Source organism: Onychomys torridus, chromosome 1, assembly GCF_903995425.1.
Source record: "Onychomys torridus chromosome 1, mOncTor1.1, whole genome shotgun sequence".
Taxonomy (NCBI): Eukaryota; Metazoa; Chordata; class Mammalia; order Rodentia; family Cricetidae; genus Onychomys; species Onychomys torridus.
The window spans coordinates 117,936,444-117,959,395 of record NC_050443.1 but is presented as its reverse complement, the minus strand read 5'-3'; the positions used below and the strand labels follow the sequence as shown (position 1 = coordinate 117,959,395).

Sequence of the window (22,952 nt, the reverse complement as noted above, 5' to 3'; positions counted from 1 at the left end):
GAATTTACCCTAACCCTACAAAGGCACGGCAGTCAGCTTGAAAATTAAGGAGGGATGGTTTTTCAGAGGCGTATTTCCAGAAGGTTCAGGAAAAGTTCGGATCAGCAGGGACTCTAGTGCTGTTGGAACACTCATAGCTGTGGATCAAACTGCCTGGAAGGCCATATGGCAGGGTGTTGGGCACACCCCAACTTATTGGGAGCCCTACATACCTAGAAGGGCAGTGCGTGGTCCTTTTGGCTGGAGAAGAGGAGTCAGTGGAGCTGGGGTTACATCAAAGGAATGGGAAAGGGGGTAGAAAATTCATGAGATGGGCAGGCAGGGAGAACCAAAGAGGGAGAGGCCATGAACAAAGATGCTGGACCAACAGGGACAAGAACGTGCTGGATGTCCTGGGTGGTGGGGCTAGTGGACATAGGGAAAGGAGAGATCGGGCAGGGCTGGAGGGTTGGGGGAAGATGGGGTGGGAGGAAGCAGTATGCAGCACGGCTAGGATGGGGGCCGGGCAACAGAAGGACTGGGGCTGTGCCTTTCTGAGCTTGCAGTACCTCCTCCCTTCGCGTCTCTAGGGGCTGAGCCTCCGCGGCAGCCCGCCCCTAATCTTCAGGCGGAGGCTTCAGCAAAATCCAGTCGTGAGCTCTGCCTTAGGATCTAGAGGGTCCTCGCCGCCGCACCTTTCCGCTTGGCTGGCCACCGCCCCTATGCGCTATGTGCTGTACCGCTGTTCCGACCTAGACCTGTGACCAGTAAGTCGGGGAGGTGGATGAACCCAGTGAGGTTGGGAGGGAGGAAAGGAGAGGGGGCGGGGAGAGAGGATCTGAGGAGGATGGAGTCGCCACCCATACTGCTGATCCACAGCCAGCCGGAACCCATCCTGATCAATGACCTGCCGAGACTGACGGCCTGAGCAAACCCAGGAAGGGTGGAGCTGGGGCGGGGAAGAGAAAGACAGGGTCCTGGCTGCCGGGCGTTTCACCCAGCGCTGGTTGTTTGTGCTGCAAGGATCGCGGATCTAGATTCTGTTCCCCCTCCCCACCACCACCACTACCAGTGCGTGCAGACGCAGCCTCTGGCTGAAAGGCTCAAGCGAGGCATCAGGAGATCTAGGATACCAGAGCAAGTCACAAGGCTGCCCATTCTAACCCTAATCTGGGTGTATTGAGGGCTCTCAGTTCCTAACTAGCGTCCTCCATACACTAATCCATCCCCAGCCATTCCAGAGACCCGTGTGCAGAGCGAGATATTTGTGCCCTCCACCCCCCAAGGCCTGAACCCCACTGAGGGAGCTCAGCGAACCCCATCTCCACCCTACCACAACAGTAAAACGGCAGCCCTGTTGTTAAGCCCTTTCACCCCCCCCCCCCCCCCCCCCCCCGATTACATAGCAGGAACCCCAAACCAAAGTCCTGGTGCTGGAGATTAAAGAGCCCCTTTCCCAGCCCTGAGCCCACAGTCCTCCAAAATGCTGGGAGCCCACTGTCAGATTACCACAAAATCAGAGGCTCATTCTGCCTTCAGGCTGATGTCCGTGTTCCCAGGACCGGATGAGCCTATTCCCAGGCCCTGTTAACCCCCTGCCCAGGCCCTAAACCAAGCTCCACCCCCTTCACAGAAGCTGAAGCCCCTTCCACCCTCTTCTCACAGATTCTGCCCAGTAGGATGAACTGGACTGCTGCCACGTGCTGGGCTCTGCTGCTGGCCGCCGCCTTCCTCTGTGACAGCTGTTCGGCCAAGGGCGGCCGGGGAGGTGCTCGGGGCAGCGCCCGCGGGGTACGCGGAGGCGCGCGCGGGGCATCGAGAGTGCGCGTAAGGCCGGCCCCCCGCTACGGCTCCTCGGTGCGTGTGGCCGCTGCAGGGGCAGCCGCAGGGGCTGCGGCAGGTGTGGCTGCGGGCCTTGCCACCGGCTCTGGCTGGAGGAGGACCTCGGGGCCTGGCGAGCTAGGCCTGGAGGATGATGAGAACGGGGCAACTGGAGGCAACGGAACTGACCGAGGAGTCTACAGCTACTGGGCCTGGACTTCGGGCTCCGGGTCCATTCCCAGCCCACGTGTTTGCCTGCTTCTGGGCGGCACCCTTGGTGCGTTAGAACGGCTTTGGCCCTAGATCAAGCTGAGCTCCGCCCCAGATCTGGCTCCTAGCCCGAGTCATCAGGAGCCCTAGGGGCCATCCCAGTGGCTGCTAGCCCAGAGAGCCACTTCTTTTGCTGACTATGGTTCCCCAGTCCAGGTGACAGTCCGGGCATTCTGAACCCACAAGCTCTCTTGCAATTTGTGGACATTGTCTACTCTCTTGCCCATCCCAGTCTCCCAATCTTCCACCCTGGCAGGAACAGTTCCACTGCCAGAGAGGCAGGCTGCCCTTCACTCTCTAGAGCTGCCCAAGAGGAAGTGTCGGGCCATGCCTATGTGCTTGCCCTGGACACACGAACATGAATTAATGCTGACCACCAGGAAGAGGCCATTCTCAGGTGGGCCTGCCTGATTCTGCCACTAAAGCTCAAAAGACCTTGCGCCTTCTATGGAAGCAAAAGGAATGAACCACTTCCCTCTGGACTTCACAATTTGGAGAAGAGAACATTCACTTGGACTGCAGTGTGAGAAATGTCAGGTGCTAACCACCTGCCCAGAGCAGGTCCTAATGATGTCACAGCTCAGGAACATCCAGAGCAGAAAATACCCATCCCAGGACACCCGCTGTGGTCCTCCTTGAACATGCTACCAAGGCCAAGGTACTATGTTTCTTCTTCACAGACTGCCTGAGACATCTTCTGTCAAAAGCGTTCCCCACTTGGAGCCATTTGACCATAAGCACCACTTAACTGTTCCTAAGATCCACTGAGAATAGGGGTTCCACATTCAGAAACATTCCATTTCCTTTGACTTTAGGTTCATGAGTGAGGGTCACTTGGATACAATACCAATCCTGCTGGAGCCTTCTTTGTACATGACCCAAACTGCAAGATTCACACAATGCCAGTGGATAGCAACATCTTGTGTTGGGAGACCCTCTTTCTCCCTTGGAAACAGATGGACCAGGGAGGTAAACGAATATGGCACAATTGGCAGCTGGCAGCCTGCACATTGGAGAAGGCAACAATTCTTCGGGCCCACTGATGCCAGAGGAAAGCTAACAGACACAGCAAAGGCAGCCTCAGCAGGTTATGGGTGTGGGTTAACACTACTAAAAGTTCTCTGACCATCTCTATCCATCCTGATAACAGAGCTGATGCCCAGGGTGGCCTCAAAGAGATACACTACAGTCCTCACTTGGATCTACATTGGGGCAGACAGGTTCCTTACTGCTCCAAGGCCCACCAGCACATCCTTGCCCCATGGAGTGATGGCTCTCTGGGCTCAGTCAGTATACACAATGCTAGCCTCTGGTTAGTATTCAGGTTTCAAGGCTATTGGCAGGACCCTAGCCAAGCAATTTATTGACCAACAAGGTGCAGGGTGCAGCTCCCTGCACCCTCTCTCCACACTGCCGGTGCTCTTAGGCACAGCCAGCCCAGATGCTTCTCTGTCTCTTACAGACCAAGCTCAATACCAAGACCAGCAAGCTAAGGGCCAAGCCCACTCAGGGCCTCAAAGGCAAGTATCATCATGTCTGGTATAGGAAAACCCACTAGGGCCCCTTCAGCTGGTCAAACACCTATGAGGACGTGCTATGTGGACCTGACCTTCATGTACCAGAGCACCATGTGTTAGTTCTGGACATAAGGGAAACACTGCCTTTTGATTATTATTTCACACACCAATCTGACTTCTCCAGAGTGTTTAGCACTTGGCACAGCTACACATCTTCGAATACTTTCTCCACCAGCAGGAACCATAAGATGCTAAGGGAGAATCTGAGGAGGCTTATCATACTATAGCCACAAGAGGCAAGAGTGGAAGGCTAGCCCTCTATCAGCTGTCCAGAAGAAGCCGAGAGCCCACTGAGCACGCAAGCACTAGTTCAGGCAACTATGGGAAGGCCAGATCAGTACCGGACAGAAGAAACTAGAACTACTGAGCGGGTGCAGCCCAGATGGCCCAACAGCATCTCCTGTCTCTATCAACCAGTCCCTTCCCTTTTCCTTTCTAGACAGCAAGCTGCTGGCAACAACATCCTTTAGATGCCTACAGGTATATGGAGGTCAACCAGGCTGGGACACCCTTGGCACCACATCCTGCAACGCATGGGTCCAGTGGCTAGATGGTAATCCCCTTCCAGTGATCCTCTGGCCTGTGCAAAGTCGAGCCTACAGCAGATGACCTCCTGAGGTACAGGCTCTGAAGTACAAGGGGAGAGGACACTCCTGGGCTTTTCTACTCCAAACCTCCTGTTGATGTCTGTGCACACATGTATCAGTGAAGAATTCATTGTGAAATAAAGCCCTCTGCTGGTAGCAAGCTTCTTCCTCATTGCAGGTCTTGAGAATGTGAATTAGGAACCCCAGTCCCTCATCTACCAATCCTCAGCATTCACTGGTGGGAGGGGACTTAACTTATGGGCTCAAAGTACTAAGTGCACAATGAAAAGCCATCAGAAAATGGGGCTTTAACCTGGTGTCATGGCACACATGTGTATAATCCCAGCACTCTAGAGGCTGGGGCAGGAGGAATCTGTGTTTGAGACATATAACAAAACCTTGTCTCAAAATAACAAAAAAATAAACAAACAAACAAATAAATAAATAAATAAAATGAGAGACAGAAAGATTTTCTTTAAAATTTTTAACCCAGTTTTCTTAAATTACAGATTATAGCTTTGACTCCTCTGAGATAGCATTAACCTCTCCTTGAGACTGAGAGAAAACCTCCTGAGCTGCAGGACTCCTGGGAGCCCATGGTAGTAACCAGGACTGATCCAGCTCTAGTGGATAAGAGAACAGAGTGCCCTCTGGCTGGGGCCTGAGTCTTGGGTACCAACACACATAGAGGTCTGGATAGAGGAACAGTTCCAAGCATTAAACACTCCAGCTACAGTTCCATGGAGTATGCAGGAGACTATACTCCAGCTAGCCAGTTCAGGGGTCAGTGTCATCAGCAAGCAGGCAAAAGATCTCGGTCCAGCATCACTTGGCCCAGCAGCCCATTGCGGAAGGTCCGGAGGAAGTCCCGGGCTGCCATGGCATAATCAGGCTGGATAACATTGACATCACCTGAGGACAGAGGGTCTGATGAGAAAGGGATCTCGAAGGACAGCCCAGCTCTAAGAGACCACTCGGGGCACCATCAGTGAAACCTGAGGGACAAGGCATGTTCAGAAAGAACACAGGCAGGATATCCACCCAGCACTGTCCGGAGCTAGGACCACCCTCTGAGGCCTGTACTACAAAGTCCTTCCTCCTCAAATTTCCATAGTTCCCATTCCCATGCTCTAATACTAGGACAGCTGCCCATGGGTTCCCTTCTGTGTCTCACTCCTGGCCTCCAGAAAGGGCCAAGAGTCACAGCGGGGGCAGAGTAAGGGCCCATGGCATACAGCGCAGCCTCACTCACCTGTGCCCGTGAGTACTTTCACTTTCCGAGTCTTCCTCAGCTTCACAGCCACATTCTTCAGCACCCACTCTATGTGGTCACTGGCACTGGCCAGGCCATAGTGCTGCACATACCTGCAAGCCCACAGCTCAGTCAGACTTCTGTGAGGCTCCACACCTGAGGAGGATCCTCACTCACACACCTCAGAAGAGCCAGCTCCTGGGCTCCTGCGAGGACCAGACTGCTTCCAGGAAACTCAGGGCTCCAGAACAAGGCTCAGAAATTCTTACAAAGTAAAGACTTATCACCCAACAAGGTAAAATTCAAATGTCTGACAGCCAGTCAAAAGGGACCAGGCCTTCAAAGTAGAACAGACCAAACTGAGAACAGTCGGTCAACTTCAGCTGACCCATCAGTGGCCAGATGTTAAATGGTGAGTGCAATAACCAGTCAGTTGTTATAACTGCACACTGAACAGTCAAAGCTATGACAAAGCCCAGGAGCAAAGGGCCTGAAGTGAACTTCTCTAGGGGAAATTGCTGAAGAACAATGGAATAGAAAGACAGATAGACACCAAGCCAGAGAAGATGGTTGACTGGACACTACAAATGCAGACCAGAAATAAAGTATCTTGAGCAGTGAGTGCATCGGGGCCTGGCCACTAGTGAATCAGGCACCTGCATAGGACAGAGGTGAGAGGTCACAGCCACCCACACCACCACAGAGGTGAGAGGTCACAGACAACACACACCACCACAGAGGTGAGAGATCACAGACAACACACACCACCACAGAGGTGAGAGGTCACAGACAACCTGCACCACCACAGAGGTGAGAGGTCACAGACAACCCACACCACAGAGATGAGAGGTCACAGACAACCTGCACCACCACAGAGGTGAGAGATCACGGACAACCCGCACCACCACAGAGGTGAGAGGTCACAGCCACCCTACACCACCACAGAGGTGAGAGGTCACAGGTGACCTTTGTGCACTATGGCACAGGTAAAATTCGGTCATTTGGAAATTCGGTGCTGACCTGCACCACAGTTAATAGTAAGGAAAATCTCATGTTCAGGAAACATAAGTAGAAACTTCTTTGGGTCTCCACAAAGACAGTCAACACCATGTATGTAACATGCTAGCTGAGTATGGAAGGCTCTCTCTTCTTATAATGATAACTGTCTACATAGCAGGAGATAACAGCAGTGTCTCTGGGGTTCATAGAACATGCCAAGGCAGCATATGATGATAGTGGTGCACAGAGTAGGGTGAGGGAAATGGGACCTGGCTCTTGCAGGATGATAACTGAGGTGCCCTGGGAACCCTGTTCACAAAATGTCACAGGTAACAGGCCAAAAAGGACTACACAGTGGTAGTGTCCTAACAACATCCTCAAAGTATAAAAAACCAGAGTTGCAAATGCCAACAGGAGGCCGGCAGATCCAGTAATGGCTGGAAGTTTAAATGTTCTTCTTAATGATTCACAGCACAGATGGGCAGATAACCAGCAACACAGAAATGAGGAAAAGACCGTAAAGACCCAACAGACATTGTGAAGTGGCAGCTGGGCTTGGTGAACATGGGCAGTCATTTCTAGGACTCAGAAGACTGAGTCAGGAGGAACACAGGTTTGAGAACAGCCTGGGTTACATGCAAGACTGTCTCAAGGGAACTAAAGTCTGGGAGCACAGTTCAAGAAATGAGTACTTGCTCCACATGTGAAAGATGCCGGGGAGGGGAGGAGGGAGGGAATCAAGCCAGGTGGGGTGAGGCCTGCTGTGACCCCAGCACTAAGGCAGCAGAGGCAAGAGAGCAGGTCTTGGCAAAATAAAAACTCAAAATAAAGAAAACCGAGGACACCAACTAAGCTGATCCTTTCAGGAATAAAAGCAATATGCTTCCTGCCAGACTGACCTCCTCACCCTGGGAAGACATCTTTGAAACACCCCAGCTGACATCCTACCCAAGAGTCTCTTCTGCATGACACAGAGACAAGACAAAGTCGTCTTCATCACTCCACTCAACACCGAGCTGCAGGTCCTGCTACAGCAATACGTAAGGCAAGAAAGAGAAGGAAAGGCACCCGAATCGTCAAAGAAAAATTTAAAAAATCAGCAAAAATTCAAAATTCAACAATTTTCATATACTATCAATATCAATTACAATATTAAAATTAATAACAATGCCATATATGATAGCATGAAAGAATTAAACATATGCAAGATGTAAACGATCTGTTTGCTGAAAACTAAAAATGAACTAAGTAGATGGAGGGAGACACTGTCTTCATGAGATGCAGCACTCAATAGTGTTATGATATTGTCAAGTTTTCTCCAAACTGACCTATAATTTAATGATCTTCCCAAGGAAAGCAGTGTTTAGTTTTGGTTTGGTTTTGGGGTTTTTGGTAGTGCTAAGGATTGAACCTATGTCCTTGTAACTGCCGGGCAAGTTTTTTTTTTTTTAAACCTATGAGCACTTCACCTCTAGAAATAGGTCTTTGTAGAAGCTGATAAATTTGTAAAGTTCATCTGTGAACATGGAGGAAATAAAACAGATAAAACTGCTTCAAAGACAATCAAGGCTGAGGTACACCAAAGGTACCATCACCACGACAGAATGCGACAGAAGAGTCCACAGACAGACAGACAGACAGACAACACGGATTCCCAGAAAAGGCAGAAGGACAATTAGTAGGGAAAAATCTTCAACAAATGTTTCTGGACAACCGGTCATCTATGTGCAAAATAAGAACTTCATACTTGTGCTATACACAAAGCGCATATTAATACATATCAGAAGAGGGCCATGTACCTAAGTGTAAACTCTAAGCTGTCACTCTTCAAGAAGAAAACAAACTTCGATGACCTCAGGCTAGGCATATTTCTAGATCTGAAGCACCACCACCATTATAAAGCATCTAGTTACTAAATCGGACTTCCAAAATTACTCCCTAAAACATGGTGATAACAAGACAAGGCCTAGACTTATCCCTCAGAATAAGTAAGGAAGTGTAACTTGAAAATAAGAAAGTGGACTGGGAGGTAGCTCAGCAGTAAAGCATGTGCCCACTATATTCAATCCCCAGCATAAAAAGAAAGAAAGAAAAAAAAAAAAAAAAAAAAAAAAAACCAAAGAAAGAGGATGAACGTGGTGCTTCATGCCTTTAATCTCAGCATGCAGCAGGCAAAGGCAAACAGATCTTTGTGTGTTTCAGGGCAACCTGGTACATGTAGTCAGTTCTGTAGAGATACCCTGTTTCAAAAAACAAAAACAAAAAGGGAGGGGAGGTCTGGAGCAATGGCTGGGTGGTTATGAGCACTCATTGCTCTTCCAGAGGATCTGTGTTCAATTCTCAGTGTCCACATGATGGTCCAACCATCAGTAATACCAGGGGAGTGGACATCCTTTTCTGGCTTCCATGGGCACCAGTCATGCAATGGTGCACAAACACACAGACACACACACACACACACACACACACACACACACACACACATGTATATATGCAGGAAAAACACCCATACACATAAAATAAAATACAAAATTTTTAAATGAGAAAAAGATAGGAACAGAAATTTTCCCAGATGGCCAACGAACACAGGAAAAGATGTTCAGCATCACCTACTAGGAATGTACAGCAAACACCACAACCTGTGAGACTAAAATTAAAACTGGCCAGTGCTGAGAGATGGCTCAGTGGCTAAGAAGCACTTACTGTTCTTACAGAAGACCTAGGTTAGATTCCCAGCAGCCACATGACTGCCACAGCCATCTATGATGGCAGTTCTAGGAAACCGGATGCCTTCCTCCACGGGGAATGCATACATGTAGTGCACAGACATGCATGCAGGCAAAACTCACAAACACTAAATAAAATAACAAAATCTTAAAATAATAAAATAAAAGGCTGGCCACAAATGTAAAGAGGATTCAGAAAAGCCTGGGCCCCGTTCTCTGCTAGGTAAAGTGTAGCCCATTGCAGCTGTTCTGGAAACCAGTGCTGCAGTTCTGTAGGAAGCCAAAGCTCACCTCTACAAAGTGGTCAAGACATTCTCCTGCGTTTTACCCAGAAGTAGAAACTCACATCGCATAAAGACTGCACATGTTTCCAGAAGCTTTGACTGTGACAGCCAAGAACGGCACACACTCCAGTGAAAAGATAAACCAAGTGCAAGATGTCTGGGTGATATACAAAGAGCTCAGCCACCAAAAGGAATGGAGAGCATGGATAACTAAGAACAATCATGCCCAGTAGAGGAAGTCGGGAGAGAGAGGATGTATCCTGTACAATTTCATCGACAGAATGCTCATCTAATTCTCCTCACCCACAAGAAATTAAGGAAGAGACAAAGTGAACCAGGGTCTTACTATGTAGCCCAGACTGGTCTCAAACTTATGATCCTATCTCAGCCTCACAAGTACTGGGATTTGGGACATGTCCCACCACACCCAGCAGAGTGCCCACTATCTTGTCTGACAATATGACACGGTCATATGTCAAAACTTACCAAGTCACATACTTGTAATTATGTAAGACTATTTAACACTTTAATGACTTATTTCTAAACCCTAGACAGGATAAGCAAGCAGGGGGCTGCAACCCCCACACCCACTGCCACTCACCCAAAAAGCCCATGCCTGTTGAGGGTGTAAAGGAGGTAATCAGCCATGGTCTCTTCCCCAACAAGGTGGTCCAACACAGTTCCTGAAAGACAAGCAGCTAAGGCAAGCCCATGGAACAGTGGACATCTGTACCCCACCAAGCCCAAATGCCTCCCAGTTGAAGGCAGACGACCTCAAGCTACTAAGGAACATCCCAGCAGGATGGCTCACAATTGTGGCCTTCTTCCTATGTGGTATTCGACTTGGTTGCCAAGCATGACCTCCCCGTCCGTCCCCATTACAGAGCACATGGTAGCCAGCACATGCATGCTGTGAGCCAGTCTTCCTCTCAAAACTGTGAAAAGCATCTGGTAGCAGGAAAGGTGGAGAAAGTAACAATTCCACCTGCCTAGGGGACAGTCCAAGTCAGCAGTGAGGCAGAGGGACACCGATCCCTAGCAGGGGCTTACCACACAAGGCCAGCTTCAGGCCTGTCTCCACACTTTCAATCCGAGGAGCCAGCACCCCAGGAGTATCCAGCAAGAATATCAGTGGACGCTCACATACCTGTGCAGCAGAAGGTGGATCAAGGCAGGCAGCCTCTGCCCAACAGCCAAGTCAGAGACTCTGAGGCAGGCCTCTGGATAAACGCACCACATAAGTTGTCTTTTGCACTGAGGTTTAGAGTCCCCATTGGGTATAATTTCTGCCTAATTTGAAGGACATATAAAAGTCCAGGGTCCATAAAAAATCGAAAGGCATATGTGAGTGTGGCTCTGGCAGGTGAGAAGGCTGCCTTCCTGACAGATCCCGTAAGAACATTGGCAGTACCATGAAAGGTGGGAAAGCAGGGAGGGCAGAGGCAGTACTCGAAGGTGCCAGGCTCAGTAGAGCCAGCAAAGCTCTGGGCTCAGCAACCAAGGATCTTACCTGGATTCTGGATGTCACAGCTCTGGTAATCCCTGGCTCACCGCCCACTCTGGCAGCTTTTCCTGAAAAGACAGGAGAGAGGCCATCAAATATTTACACAGCAACAGAACAGTCATGAAATGTACTTAACTAACATATCCAGCAAGCAGAATAGAAACCAGAGGTCAATAAGCTGTCAAATTATAATCTGTTCCTTACTGAGTCCCAAAGAAACATGGCAAGGGTTTTAAAGAGCTAGGCACAGTGGCCAAGGGCTAACAAATGCCCAGAGCTCACCTCCCAGTGCAGAAAGGTGCCCCAGACCTGCTCCTCCCTCTCAGAGCCTCTACTGGACTCACCTACTCCACAGCAGGCAGGCCAGCACCACCCTTGATCCCAGCACTGTGGCTGTCTGGCATGGGACCCAGCCCAGGGCACCCCAGAGAGGCTACCTAGTCACTGCTAAACACCACAGGAGTAAACGATCAAAGTGTCTGTCACAGATGACCAAAGGAATGAGGTATAGACAGTGGAATAACTTGGACCTACAGAGGAGGGAACTGTTCCAACATGGACAGACCTGAACCATTAGTAAGTGAGACAAGCCCATCCCAGCATGCTTTACTGACACAGGTGAACAGAAATGGAACAGGGCTGACAAGCACTGGGGCACAGAACAAGACGATATGTTTGAAGCTTCAGTCTCGGGTAATTTAAAGTTTGGATAGTGGGAATGCCTGAACAACCCTATAAACAACTTACTACCCCTAAACAAAGAAGAGACACACTTTAAAGGAAAATAAACTTTAAAAATTAGATGATTTTGACAGTTCTCCAATTAATGTCCAAAACACCCCCTTTCTAAAATAAAGTACAACATGATTTCAAACTCTCAACCTTTACAGTACAAATGGGTGGTACTGTTATTTTGTAGTTTTGTTTTGTCTTTTGGAGACAGGATCTCACTATGTAGCTTTGGTTAGCCTAGAACTTGCTATGTAGACCAGGCTGGCCTTGAATTCACAGAGATACTCCTGCCTCTGTCTCCCAAGTGCTAGGATTAAAGGCGTGCACCACCACACCCAGCTATAAATGGCTTTTATTGTAATCCGGGCTGTGCTGGAACTCTCTGTAGCTCAGGCTGACCTCAAACTCAGATCCACCTGCCTCACCTTTGCTTCCCAAGTGCTTGGATTAAAGGCATGTACCAGTACACCTCAATTTGTAAATTTTTTAAATAAACACTGTACTGTTGATGTGAAAAATGAAGCCAATACAAATTTATCCCAAAGTCTAAAATGCATAAAAGCCAAGAGCACGTGAAAGTATGGTAAGTTGGGCTGGAGAGATGGCTCAGTGGTTAAGAGCACTGGCTGCTCTTCCATCGCTGAGTTCAATTCCCAGCACCCACATGGTGGCTCACAACCATCCATAATGAGATCTGGTGCCCTCTTCTGGCCTGCAGGGACACATGTAGGCAGAACACTGTATACATCATAAATAAATCTTTTTAAAAAAAAAAGTGTGGTAAGTATACACTGTGTAATCAATGGCTTTTTACCACATAGACCTCCTTCACACCATTAACTGTCCTTTTAGCAAGCAGAACAGGACATGAGCTATGGAAGGAATGCCTCTGAGCAACATACAGCTGCCACGCTCTCCTACACTGCCTTTTAGGAGTGGAAGTCAGTACACCAGTGACTGCCTACCTGTCCTGAGGTGCTGCCGTCTCAGGGAGTTGATGAGGGAGGATTTGCCTACGTTGGGGACACCAACCACCATGATGCAGTACTCCAGATTCTGTGGAGGCAGAAGAGCTTCAACTGGGGCTGGGGATTTAGCTCAGTGGTAGAGTGCTTGCCTAGCAAGCCCAAGGCCCTGGGTTCGGTCCTCAGCGGGGGAGGAGGGGCCTTCAACTTCATCCCACCCAGGCTGTGAACCCACAACCCAGGGGAAGGGGACATCAACACAGAGGCCCTGTGCTGACCAAAGGGTTGGCCCAGCTTTCCCACTAAAGGAAAGCAAGAACAAAGCCTGGGTCCTGGCTGGGACACAGTCCAGTCCTCTGTAATGAAGAAGGCTCAGAATGGACAGGCAGGAAGGGACTGGGAAACTCCACATACCCACCCCCAGCTCTACATCCAACCAACCTCTGCCCGATGGTAGCGGTAGCTGCACCTGATCAGTTCAGTGACTTTCGGGATGATCTGCAACAAACAAGCCACATCTTCTGGTCACACACCTGGCACTGACCCACTTCCAAACAACACGATCAGGGACTCTGTCTTTATACTTAGCCCTTGATTAGGAGGGCAAAGATCTCATACATACCTCACTAGGGAGCAGAAATAAAAGCTTGGACATCCAGATCATAGGTATCCAACTGTCCACCTGAGCCACAGCTAACTGGATTCACCCATGTACTCCCAACTCAACCCAACCCAACTGACCACACACACCATGAAACAGTAAGGTGGCTACCTCAGGAGGGCTTCTACAGCAACTGTAATGACCTACTAGACAGTATCTACATCAACTCATGAAGTTCCATCAAAACAATTGGGAAAATAAGTTACTGGGTTCTACAACAGGCTCTTATTAGTTAGAATCCCAGAATACTCCCTCAAAACTGACTCAGGCTGTGAGCATCCACACAGCAGACAGGTGGCCCAGGAGATCCTGCACCCCTGGGCAGCAAAATACAATTTCAGGATTTTATCCCAATTATTTATCAACCAACATTGTAGAGAGGCTCACCTGCTTGATGTTTTCATCCTTTAAACAGTTTGTAAAAATGACATTTTTCAGGTCTTTTCCTTCTAAGTGATGGACAATTTTCTGAAAGAGAATTTTAGTTTCTATTTTAAACACTAAATTAAAATATGAATGGTATGCCAGCATGGTAGTACATGCCTTTAAACTCAATACTACACAAAGACCCTGTATAAAATAAAATAAAATTTTTAGGGTGTGTGTGTGAGAGGGGGGGGGGGGGGAGAGAATGAATGCAGGCAAGTATGTAGGTATGTGTGCATGTTTGTGAGTTTGTGTGTATATATCAGCGCCAGAGAGATGATTAAGAGCACTAGCTACTCTTTCAGAGTTTGATTCCTAGCACCCACATGGCAACTGACAAGAGCCTATAACTCCAGTCCCAGGGGATTCAATGCCACCTTCTGGCTTCCATAGGCACTGCGTAAGTGTGGTGTACAGACATACATGCAGGCAAAACACCCATATACATAAAATAAAAACAAAAGTTAACAAGCAAACAACAAAAAAATGCTTACACACACACACACACACACACACACACACAAACACAGTGTGATACTAAAACTCAAGAATCTGAACTTGGGGACAGTGAGACAGCTCAGCTGGTAAGGTACTGGATGCCAAGCCTAACGACCTGTGGTCAGTCCCAGGGATCTACACAATAGAAGGAAAGAGCTGACACCCCCAAGTTGTCCTCTGACCTCCAAATATATACCATAGAACATACACACACACACACACACACACACACACACACACACACACACACACACACACACACACACAGAGTAAAAAAGTAATAAATGTAAAAAAAATGTTTTTAAAAAAGGAATATGGTGTCACTTTCCTTTACTCTCAGCACTCAGAAGGCGCCGGAGGTGGACCTCTGTGAGTCTGAGGCCACCCTTATCTCAACACAGCAAGTTCCAGACCAGCAAGGACTACAGTGAGTGAGAGCCTGTCTCAAAAATAAATAAAAATTTAAGTAGGACTCTAAGCTTGAACGGACACTGCAGGCGGACGCGTCTGCTCAGAGTCAACTTAAACTCCAGGTGCTGGGCGACAAGCGTGGGTGCAAACACAGTGAAGAGGACAGGGGCTCCCAGAGAGCAAGAGGGAAGAGCCCTAGGGCAGACACAGCTGTGCTGCTTGTGTACCTCAGCTCTGCCAGAGTGAAGATGAGGAGATGCAGCCTGCTCACAGGAACTTCAAAGCTTCTGGAGATAAAATGGGACAGAACCAAGTCACTCTGGAGCCTCAGCACTGAGCTCCTAGGTGCTGGCTTCTCTGAGGAATGCCATCACTTTCGTGTGCTCTGTCATATGAGACTCCCTTTGGGGGGGAGGGAAAACTGAAACAGGCTTTCACTACGTAGCCTTGGCTGGCCTGGAATTCACCATGTAGATCAGGCTGTCCTGGAATTCATGGAGATCTGCCTGTCTCTGCCTCCCACATTTGGGGATAAAAGGTATGTGCCACCACGCCCAGCATGAGACTTCATTTTAAAGTGAAATGATATTGAACCCAGTCTGATTACAAAGAACAAGTAGCACCATAAACCCAATATAAACTGAAGCTGACATCAAGTCATTAGACTTAACATTCAGTATAATCAGTGTACATATTTTATTTATATTTGTATCTATCAATACATGTTAAAAATCAATATTGTGTTTTGGTCATTATTGGCCACAAAATATAGTCAATGCTTAAATAAACAAAAGTAATTCATTGGTGCAGTTTTTGTTACTTTTAGTTATTTGTTATTATACTTCATATCATTAATATGATATAATTAAGACACTTGCCTTCGGGGCTGGAAGGATGGTGGAAAGGTTAAATGCACTTGATGCTCTTGCAAGTTTGGTTTCCAGCACCCACACAACTCTCAATTCCAATTCCAGGAGATCCAACACCCTCTTTGGGCCCCTGTTCGAGCACCAGGCACACACGTGCTGCACAAACACACACATACACAGGCAAAACACTCAAACACATAAAATAAAATAAATCTTTGAGGGACAAAAAGTTACTAGTTAAGACAGAGACACACTGATCTCTGGTCTCGGTGAAGATTCACTCAGATGTCCCTCTGGTATAGGCCAGGGGGATGGAGCCCAAGGTTCTTCAGAAGCTGGGCACTTCTCGCTCACCTCCTGGACCTGCCCAGTAGAGGGCAGTGTCCACCAGTCTGTGGCTAGCCTTTGAAGTGGAGAAGCAATCTCTAACAGATCAAGTCTCAACTAGTAAAAAACGGGAAGGCACTTGAAGATAAACAACTGAACGGGGCAAAGCCCAGAAGCTTGCACAGCAAGGGGAGCTCGGATCAGCTCCCTAGGCCTCAGGCAGGTGCTGCCACGGGACACTCACTGCCTTGGCTATCCTTCTGACCTTCCATACAAGTTCTGCTGTTCTTTGGTAAAGGAAAAGTTTCTGCACCATTAACAACTTTTTAAACACTGGCTTGAAGTCAAGACCCTGACATTCCTCTTTCCAAAGAATTTGACAACACAGCCATAAAAGTAGATTCAAGACTTCAAGTAACACTTCCTGCCATCACTTTCTACTTCTGGGCCACATAGAAAATACACGGCCCTGGGGCCCAATTCTGCCTGGCTTTAGAGCAATGGTTCTCAACCTGTGAGTCACAACCCCGTCCAAGGTTGAACAACACTTTCACAGGGGGCACCTCAGATCATCGGAAAACACAGGTATTTACATTACAATTCCTAACAGTAGCGAAATTACAGTTATGAAGTCGTAATAAAAGTGTTATGGTTGGGGGTCACCACAACATGAGGAGCTGTATTAAAAGGTCCCAGCATCAGGAAGGTTGAGAAGCACGGCTCTAGAGAGACCGTCAGAGCTTTTCATATCCCAGTCCCACGCTCACTCAGCCCTTCCAATTTCTGGATCACAGGGTGTGCAGAAATAACTAGCAGCAGAAAACCTGGGGTCAGGCTGGATACATAGCCAGCTGGGGCACTGCAGCCACCACAAGGGAACTCTGGCTACACCAAAGATGACCAGGGGCTACAAGCCTTTGCCTTGTGAATCTCCCAAATAGTTTAAGCTAAATAAATGTAATCAGTCCCTTTGCTTTGGTGGTCACATGTGGCCAAAGGTGACCACATGGGACACAATAGACAGAGTATCCACCAGAAAGTCTCAGGGTGCAAAGTGGCTACTGTGGTCACCAGGGCTCCCACTCACACCAAACCACTCTCCTCATGAGGTATGTCCATCTTGAGCATCTGGGCCATAAGTTCACACTTGAGGAAAACAGCTGTTGTTGAGAAGCCAGACCAGAAGCCTCCTGCAAAGCCAGGGGCTGTTTTAAAGTACAGCCTACCCAGGGACGTACCAAAACTCCTGTATCGGTGACGGTCACACTGCTGCTGGCATCTGTGAGAAGGTACTCACCTGCTGCTCTGTAAGATCCGCTAAGTCCATTTTGTTAAGGACAAGCAAATGAGGCTTCAGACCAAGTAGCTCTTGGAACAGAGGGTTTCGACCTGAAAGTGGGATGTGCTGATGTTAAGGCAAAATTCCTACTGAGTTTTCCCAGTCGTCATTCAGCCAAGAGCTAAAGCCAAAGAAGAAACCCCATCTCAGAGCAAGTACGACCATACAACCCATCTTCCTGTCCCCAGACTTGGGAGGCCAATCCTGATGTCGCCCTTGTGACCCAAACAGATGGTGGGAAGAATAAAAGCAAAGTTCTAAGAAAAGCCACTGTTGGGGGCTGGAGAAATGGCTCAGTGGTTAAGAACACGAGCTGCTCTTCCAGAGGTCCTGAGTTCAATTCCCAGTAACCACATGGTGGCTCACAACCATCCATAAAGAGATCTGGTGCCTTCTTCTGGCCTGCAGGCATACATGCAGGCAAAACACTGTATATATAATAAATAAATAATAATTTGGAAAAAAAGCCACTGTTTAGATGCCAAGGAATTTAAATTTAAAATGAAATGACCTAAACACTTAAGAAAATGTGATTCCAGTAAATTCCTAACTGAATTACCTTGAACACTACCCATCCTGGCTTCTGAAGATGCCACTTCCTTCCAGCTATCCTCAGCTACCCCAGCTAATATGGGGCTACATCATGTGACATTAACATAGGCTGCCCCTTCAGCCCTCCCAGTAAGGTCTAGTACAAGAGTCCCAAGGCCTCCACCTTCCCCATTTGGGCACCCAGGTAAGCTACTATCTCCACCCAAATGGTCCTTCTCTCATAAACCCAAGTCTCCAGGTTCCTCTCCTAAAATGCTACAGACACCACTGTGCAACACAGACCTGCTGCCACCTCCTAGATGCAGTTGAATGTTCCAGAGACTAAAGGAGAACAGTCTTCTCATCATCTATGCTGAAAAATAACCATGTTTCACTTTTTTAATAATCAAATATAGCCAGGAATGGAAGTGCACACCTTTAATCCCAGCAAGCAGATCTATGTGAGTTCCAGGTCATCACTATGTATAGTGAGTCTCCAGGCCAGTCAAGGCTATAATGCAAGACCCTGTCTCAAAATAACAATAACAACAATAATAATCATCACATCTGGCAGTATGTGATATTAGGTGAATTAATAGATATTTATAGCTGAAAACAAATACACTAGATGTGTTATTGCTAAAGTTCCAACTCCGAAAGCTGAAATAGTCCCTCATACTCCATTACTATTTCCAGAGACTCCCACCAGTGGCAGAAGGGCCTCACACCCACCACCAGCTGTTGCAAGGGCCTGGGCCTCTTGGTCTGGCATCCCCATGCTCTTCTCAGGCTGAGTAGGCAGGAAGAGGAAGAACTCACATGCCAATGACTGCATCACAGAAACTAAACACAGCTTAAATGCAACAAAATGGTCCAAGAAGCAAGTATCAATGGACATGATAATGATTTGCCAATTCTTCACTTAAGGACAGGAGAAAAGCCCAAGTTGGCAGGACCATTTAATCTCAGGTTTCATAATTTATTCCTAAAAATATCAAAGTAAATCAGACAGAGGCTAAAACAAATAATGTATCAGACGGGGACTTAAAAATAAAAATACGTGCTGGGCGGTGGTGGTGCATGCCTTTAATCCCAGCACTCAGGAGGCAGAGCCAGGCGGATCTCTGTGAGTTCAAGGCCAGCCTGGGCTACCAAGTGAGTTCCAGGAAAAAGGCACAAAGCTACACAGAGAAACCCTCTCTCAAAAAACCAATAAATAAATAAATGAATGAATGCATAAATACATGCATACATACATACGCATACACACACACACACACACACACACACACACATATAGGCTGGACCCCATCCCATGGATTCTGATTTTAAAGGGGGCTTAGTGATTGATGTAAAAGCCTCCCAGTAATTGTGATGTATAATGAGAGCTGGAAAGCCCCCCTTTAGGGATCAGTAATTACAAAAGACGCTTTTGGCAGCTGTAGACATATGAATGGACCAGAGGCAGAACAGACTAGATTGCCCAAAGGAGATGGATGAAGAGCAGGAAATCTTCCTGCTGCATCTACAGCCTAGCAGAAGTGCTGTCCTACTGCATGAAAGGATATCCGAGCATCATGAACCTCGATAACACAATCCACCAGCTTGAGACTGCTCTGCATCTTCTTTAGTCCTAGAAGGTAGAAGTGCACTAAGGAAATAGCCCAAGGAGGCAGATTTAAGTGTTCCTAAGGAAATACATATGAGAACCCATCAGGGCACACAGAGATAAAGAAGGCAGCATACTGAGCCTTGGGGTACCCTAGGTAGCTCTGGGCAGAACACTACACACACACACACACACACACACACACACACACACACACACACACACACAACAGCCACCCGCCTGGCGCCTTCCTGCCACACTACCACACACACACACACACACACACACACACACACCCACAACAGTAGCTCTGGGCAGAACACTACACACACACACACACACACACACACACACCCACAACAGCCACCCGCCTGGCGCCTTCCTGCCACACTACCACACACACACACACACACACACACACACACACACACACACACACACAACAGCCACCCGCCTGGCGCCTTCCTGCCACACTACCACCTCGCATAGCAGCGGCAGCAGGACCACAGCAACCAGCAGCCTAGGGACGCACTATGCCAGGTGTCTCTCTGGGGGCAGGTTGTGATCTCTAAACTCAGACATTAATCAGGTGTAACAGCGTGCATGTGCCTTCACAGACCACTCAGTGCGATTCAAAATATCAAGCACAGAACATTCTCCAACCCGAGGCCAGGAAGGCGACCAAAGAGGCCTCCCAGAGCCAGCGTCCTGGCCGCCCGCGCCTCCCGCTGGCCTCACCCTTGGCCATGTGGCCGGGGAACCAGCGTGCCACGTCGTGACCTTGCAGAGGGAAGCACTCGCGCCAGGCGGTCCGGACGGCACCCCATGCCTGCGGCCACAACCTCATAGTGCTGGTAGCGCTGGTGTCGGAAGCGCTCTCTGACGGACCGACACCGTGAAAACCTGAATCAGTTCTCAGAGTTCCGGTGCTCTAGGGTTCCGTGCGCGACTACGCATGCGCTTGAGTCGGAGCTCGCAGGGTGGGCGGGACCGGTGTGTCTAGGCGGCCCTATGCTGTCCCATTCTCTGGATTCCTGGGGTTACATGAGGTTCTTTTGAGTAATTTGAATATTTTTTTTCTTTTATGAGGAGACATTATTGAGTTTTTGTAATATTTGTTTCTTACATCAGATGTGGTGACACACACCTTTTATTCCAGCACGGGAGAGACAAAGGCAGGCAAGTGGCTCTCTGCGTTTGAGACCAGCCTGGTCTACAGAGAGGATCCCAGGTCAGCCAGAGATACATGGTGAGACCGGAAAAACAACAGCAACGAGGCTTAACTTTGTTTATGTTTATTTGAAGTGTTTGTGTATGCCACGCGCATTCAGGTACCCCTAGAGGCCAGAGGACAGTGGATCCTCTGGACCCGGAATTACAGGTGGTTTTGAGTGGTATGACTGGGTGTTGGGAACGGAACTTGAGTCCTCTGTAATAGCAGCAAGCATTTTTAACCTCCAAGCTGTCTCTCCAGTCCCAATCTGGAGATTTTTCACTACATTCCAAATATTTCAGGTTTGAGGATATAGGGTGGAGGATCCTAGCATGCCCCCAATTCTAGGTTTTCGCAGAGAAGCCAGGAGGATTTGAGCTGCTAGCAGTAGGAAACGGGATTCCTCCACAGTGGGAAGTTGGCCTGATGAGCCTAGGAATGTAAACTTTAAAATCTGGGCCCCTTTTTTTTTCTTTGGTTTTTTCCCCCCCTTTTAAGACCATATCTCACTTTGTAGCCTGCTCTACAAAAACTAAAAAGAAAACTTTAAATTAGAAGTTTCTACCAGGTATGATGGAATCATAGTAATCCTAGCATTTGAGAGATGGAAGCCAGGAGGTCAGAAGTTCAAGGCCAGCCTGAGCTACATGAGACCCTGTCTAAAAAAACAAAGTTCTATTTTTCCCTCATATAAATCAATGTAATGAAATTTAGTTGTCCCCTCTTAGTTCTAGGGCCTTTCTAAGAACTTTCAAGTGTTCCACTTTATGTATGTAATGCCTTCATTTTCTTTTCAAGTGTGACACATTTTAATGTAACTATTCCAAGTACTGACTACAATCCCATTAATACAGTGAAACTGAAGTGTTCATCAATGCAAGACTAAAGGTAAACATAGCTGCTCCTAGAACAGACCTGTGATACCAGCTAATGATGGAGGGCGCTACCTTAAAAGAGACCCTATCTCAAAAGGGCTGACATGTAACTCAATGTTATAATGGTTGCCTTGAATGCAGGAAGCCTTGGGTTTAATCCCAGTAACTAACTAACTAACTCTCTCTCTCTCTCTCTCTCTCTCTCTCTCTCTCTCTCTCTCTCTCTCACACACACACACACACACACACACACACACACACACACACTCACACACAGAGTAACTCCAGCACTTGTGAGACTAAGGCAGAATAGAAAGTCCAAGGCCAGCCTGGACTACAGAGTGAAATATTGTCTCAAAAGAAAAGGGGGGGTGGGGTGTGCCCACATTTTAAATTTAAAGCTCTAGGAGAAATGTCAGGCCAATTCTCCACCATGAAGGAGCCCCATCCCCAGCAGCTCAAATCCTCCTGGCTACCTCCTTGGCAAGCCTGTTTCTCCCATAAAGTCACCCGGGTTTGTCTCTGAAAAACTGAAATGCCTCCCTTGGTGTCAACAGCAAAGACTTTTGCCCTTAAAGGATCCGTATTCTTTCATAATCCTCAGGATATAAATTACAATAAAAATCTACTGGATTCTGGCTTTCTTCCATGGTATCCCATAAAGGACAGTATGGTGACATAAAACAGGAAGTGTTCTTGATGATATAACATGCTTCCTGACAGACTTGTGAGGTGGAGTAAGGGCAAGCCTTGACCTGAAGGAAAAGGAGCCAAGCAGAGAGCTGAACCTGACTGTGAGTTCACTGTTGAGTGAAAAAGCAAGCCTCGCACTGTTTGGAAATGTATGCCTAATTGATACAACCAGGAGGGCTTGCACTCAGCCCTTCCAGAGCCTGGGGCCAGTGACAGTGCCATGCTGTGCAAGGGTGGGACAAGGGTCTCTGCAGTTCCCATAGCTCCCTCTGGAGCACCACCCCAGTGGCTGCACCAACCTCTCCAGCTCTACCATCCAGAGGATATGTGTGGTATTGTGTTCCCCCAAAATATTGTGTGTTCCCCTAATAAACTTATCTGGGGTCAGAGAACAGGACAGCCACAGTATTAAACATGAGGACAGGCAGTGGTAGCACACGCCTTTAATCCCAGCACTTGGGAGGCAGCGCCAGGCAAATCTCTGAGTTCAAGGCCACATTGGAAACAGCCAGGCATGGTGACACACACCTTTAATCCCAGAAAGAGAGCCTTTAATCGCAGGGAGTGATGGCAGAGAACAGAAAGATATATAGGTCGTGAAAACCAGGCACCAGAGCTGGTTAAGCAATTGGCTGGTTAAGCTTTTAGGCTTTGGAGCAGCACAGTTCAGCTGAGGTTCATGTGGATGAGGACTCAGAAGCTTCCAGTCTGAAGAAATAAGACCAGCTGAGGAACTGGCGAGGTGAGGTAGCTGTGGTTTGTTCTGCTTCTCTGATCTTCCAGCATTCACCCCAATAACTGGCC

General features: G+C 48.1%; 2 protein-coding genes across 3 annotated transcripts; one reads left to right on the top strand and one right to left on the bottom strand.

The window, feature by feature from the left end:
- The first annotated feature begins 572 nt into the window (after window positions 1–572).
- Window positions 573–4,390, top strand: Sprn (shadow of prion protein). The gene is made up of 2 exons (XM_036198329.1): window positions 573–746; window positions 1,645–4,390. The coding sequence occupies exon 2, from the start codon at window positions 1,660–1,662 to the stop codon at window positions 2,101–2,103; it is 444 nt and encodes a 147-aa protein (XP_036054222.1). The 5' UTR covers window positions 573–746; window positions 1,645–1,659; the 3' UTR covers window positions 2,104–4,390.
- Window positions 4,391–4,701: 311 nt separating this feature from the next.
- On the bottom strand, window positions 4,702–20,250 carry Mtg1 (mitochondrial ribosome associated GTPase 1). 2 transcript variants are annotated; one of them, XM_036198309.1, is made up of 11 exons: window positions 20,106–20,250; window positions 19,327–19,391; window positions 17,186–17,290; window positions 13,745–13,825; window positions 13,138–13,194; window positions 12,697–12,787; window positions 11,006–11,067; window positions 10,546–10,642; window positions 10,097–10,178; window positions 5,487–5,599; window positions 4,702–5,146 (listed from the first exon to the last, which is right to left on the bottom strand). In XM_036198309.1, the coding sequence occupies exons 1-11, from the start codon at window positions 20,212–20,214 to the stop codon at window positions 5,028–5,030; spliced, it is 981 nt and encodes a 326-aa protein (XP_036054202.1). In that variant the 5' UTR covers window positions 20,215–20,250; the 3' UTR covers window positions 4,702–5,027. The 2 variants fall into 2 exon arrangements, with proteins under 2 accessions (XP_036054202.1, XP_036054211.1); XM_036198318.1 differs by lacking the exons at window positions 4,702–5,146; window positions 5,487–5,599 and adding an exon at window positions 6,250–7,513.
- Between the last annotated feature and the right edge of the window lie 2,702 nt (window positions 20,251–22,952).

Bases quoted from the DNA above. Each gene is read 5' to 3' on its own strand.
- Sprn (XM_036198329.1), top strand. From the start codon at position 1,660: ATGAACTGGACTGCTGCCACGTGCTGGGCTCTGCTGCTGGCCGCCGCC.
- Mtg1 (XM_036198309.1), bottom strand. From the start codon at position 20,214: ATGAGGTTGTGGCCGCAGGCATGGGGTGCCGTCCGGACCGCCTGGCGC. The intron at 10,643-11,005 runs GTAAGATCCTTG...TCTGCTGCACAG, and splicing joins CTGTGACATCCAGAATCCAG to GTATGTGAGCGTCCACTGAT. The intron at 10,179-10,545 runs GTAAGCCCCTGC...CTTGTCTTTCAG, and splicing joins CCTGAAGCTGGCCTTGTGTG to GAACTGTGTTGGACCACCTT.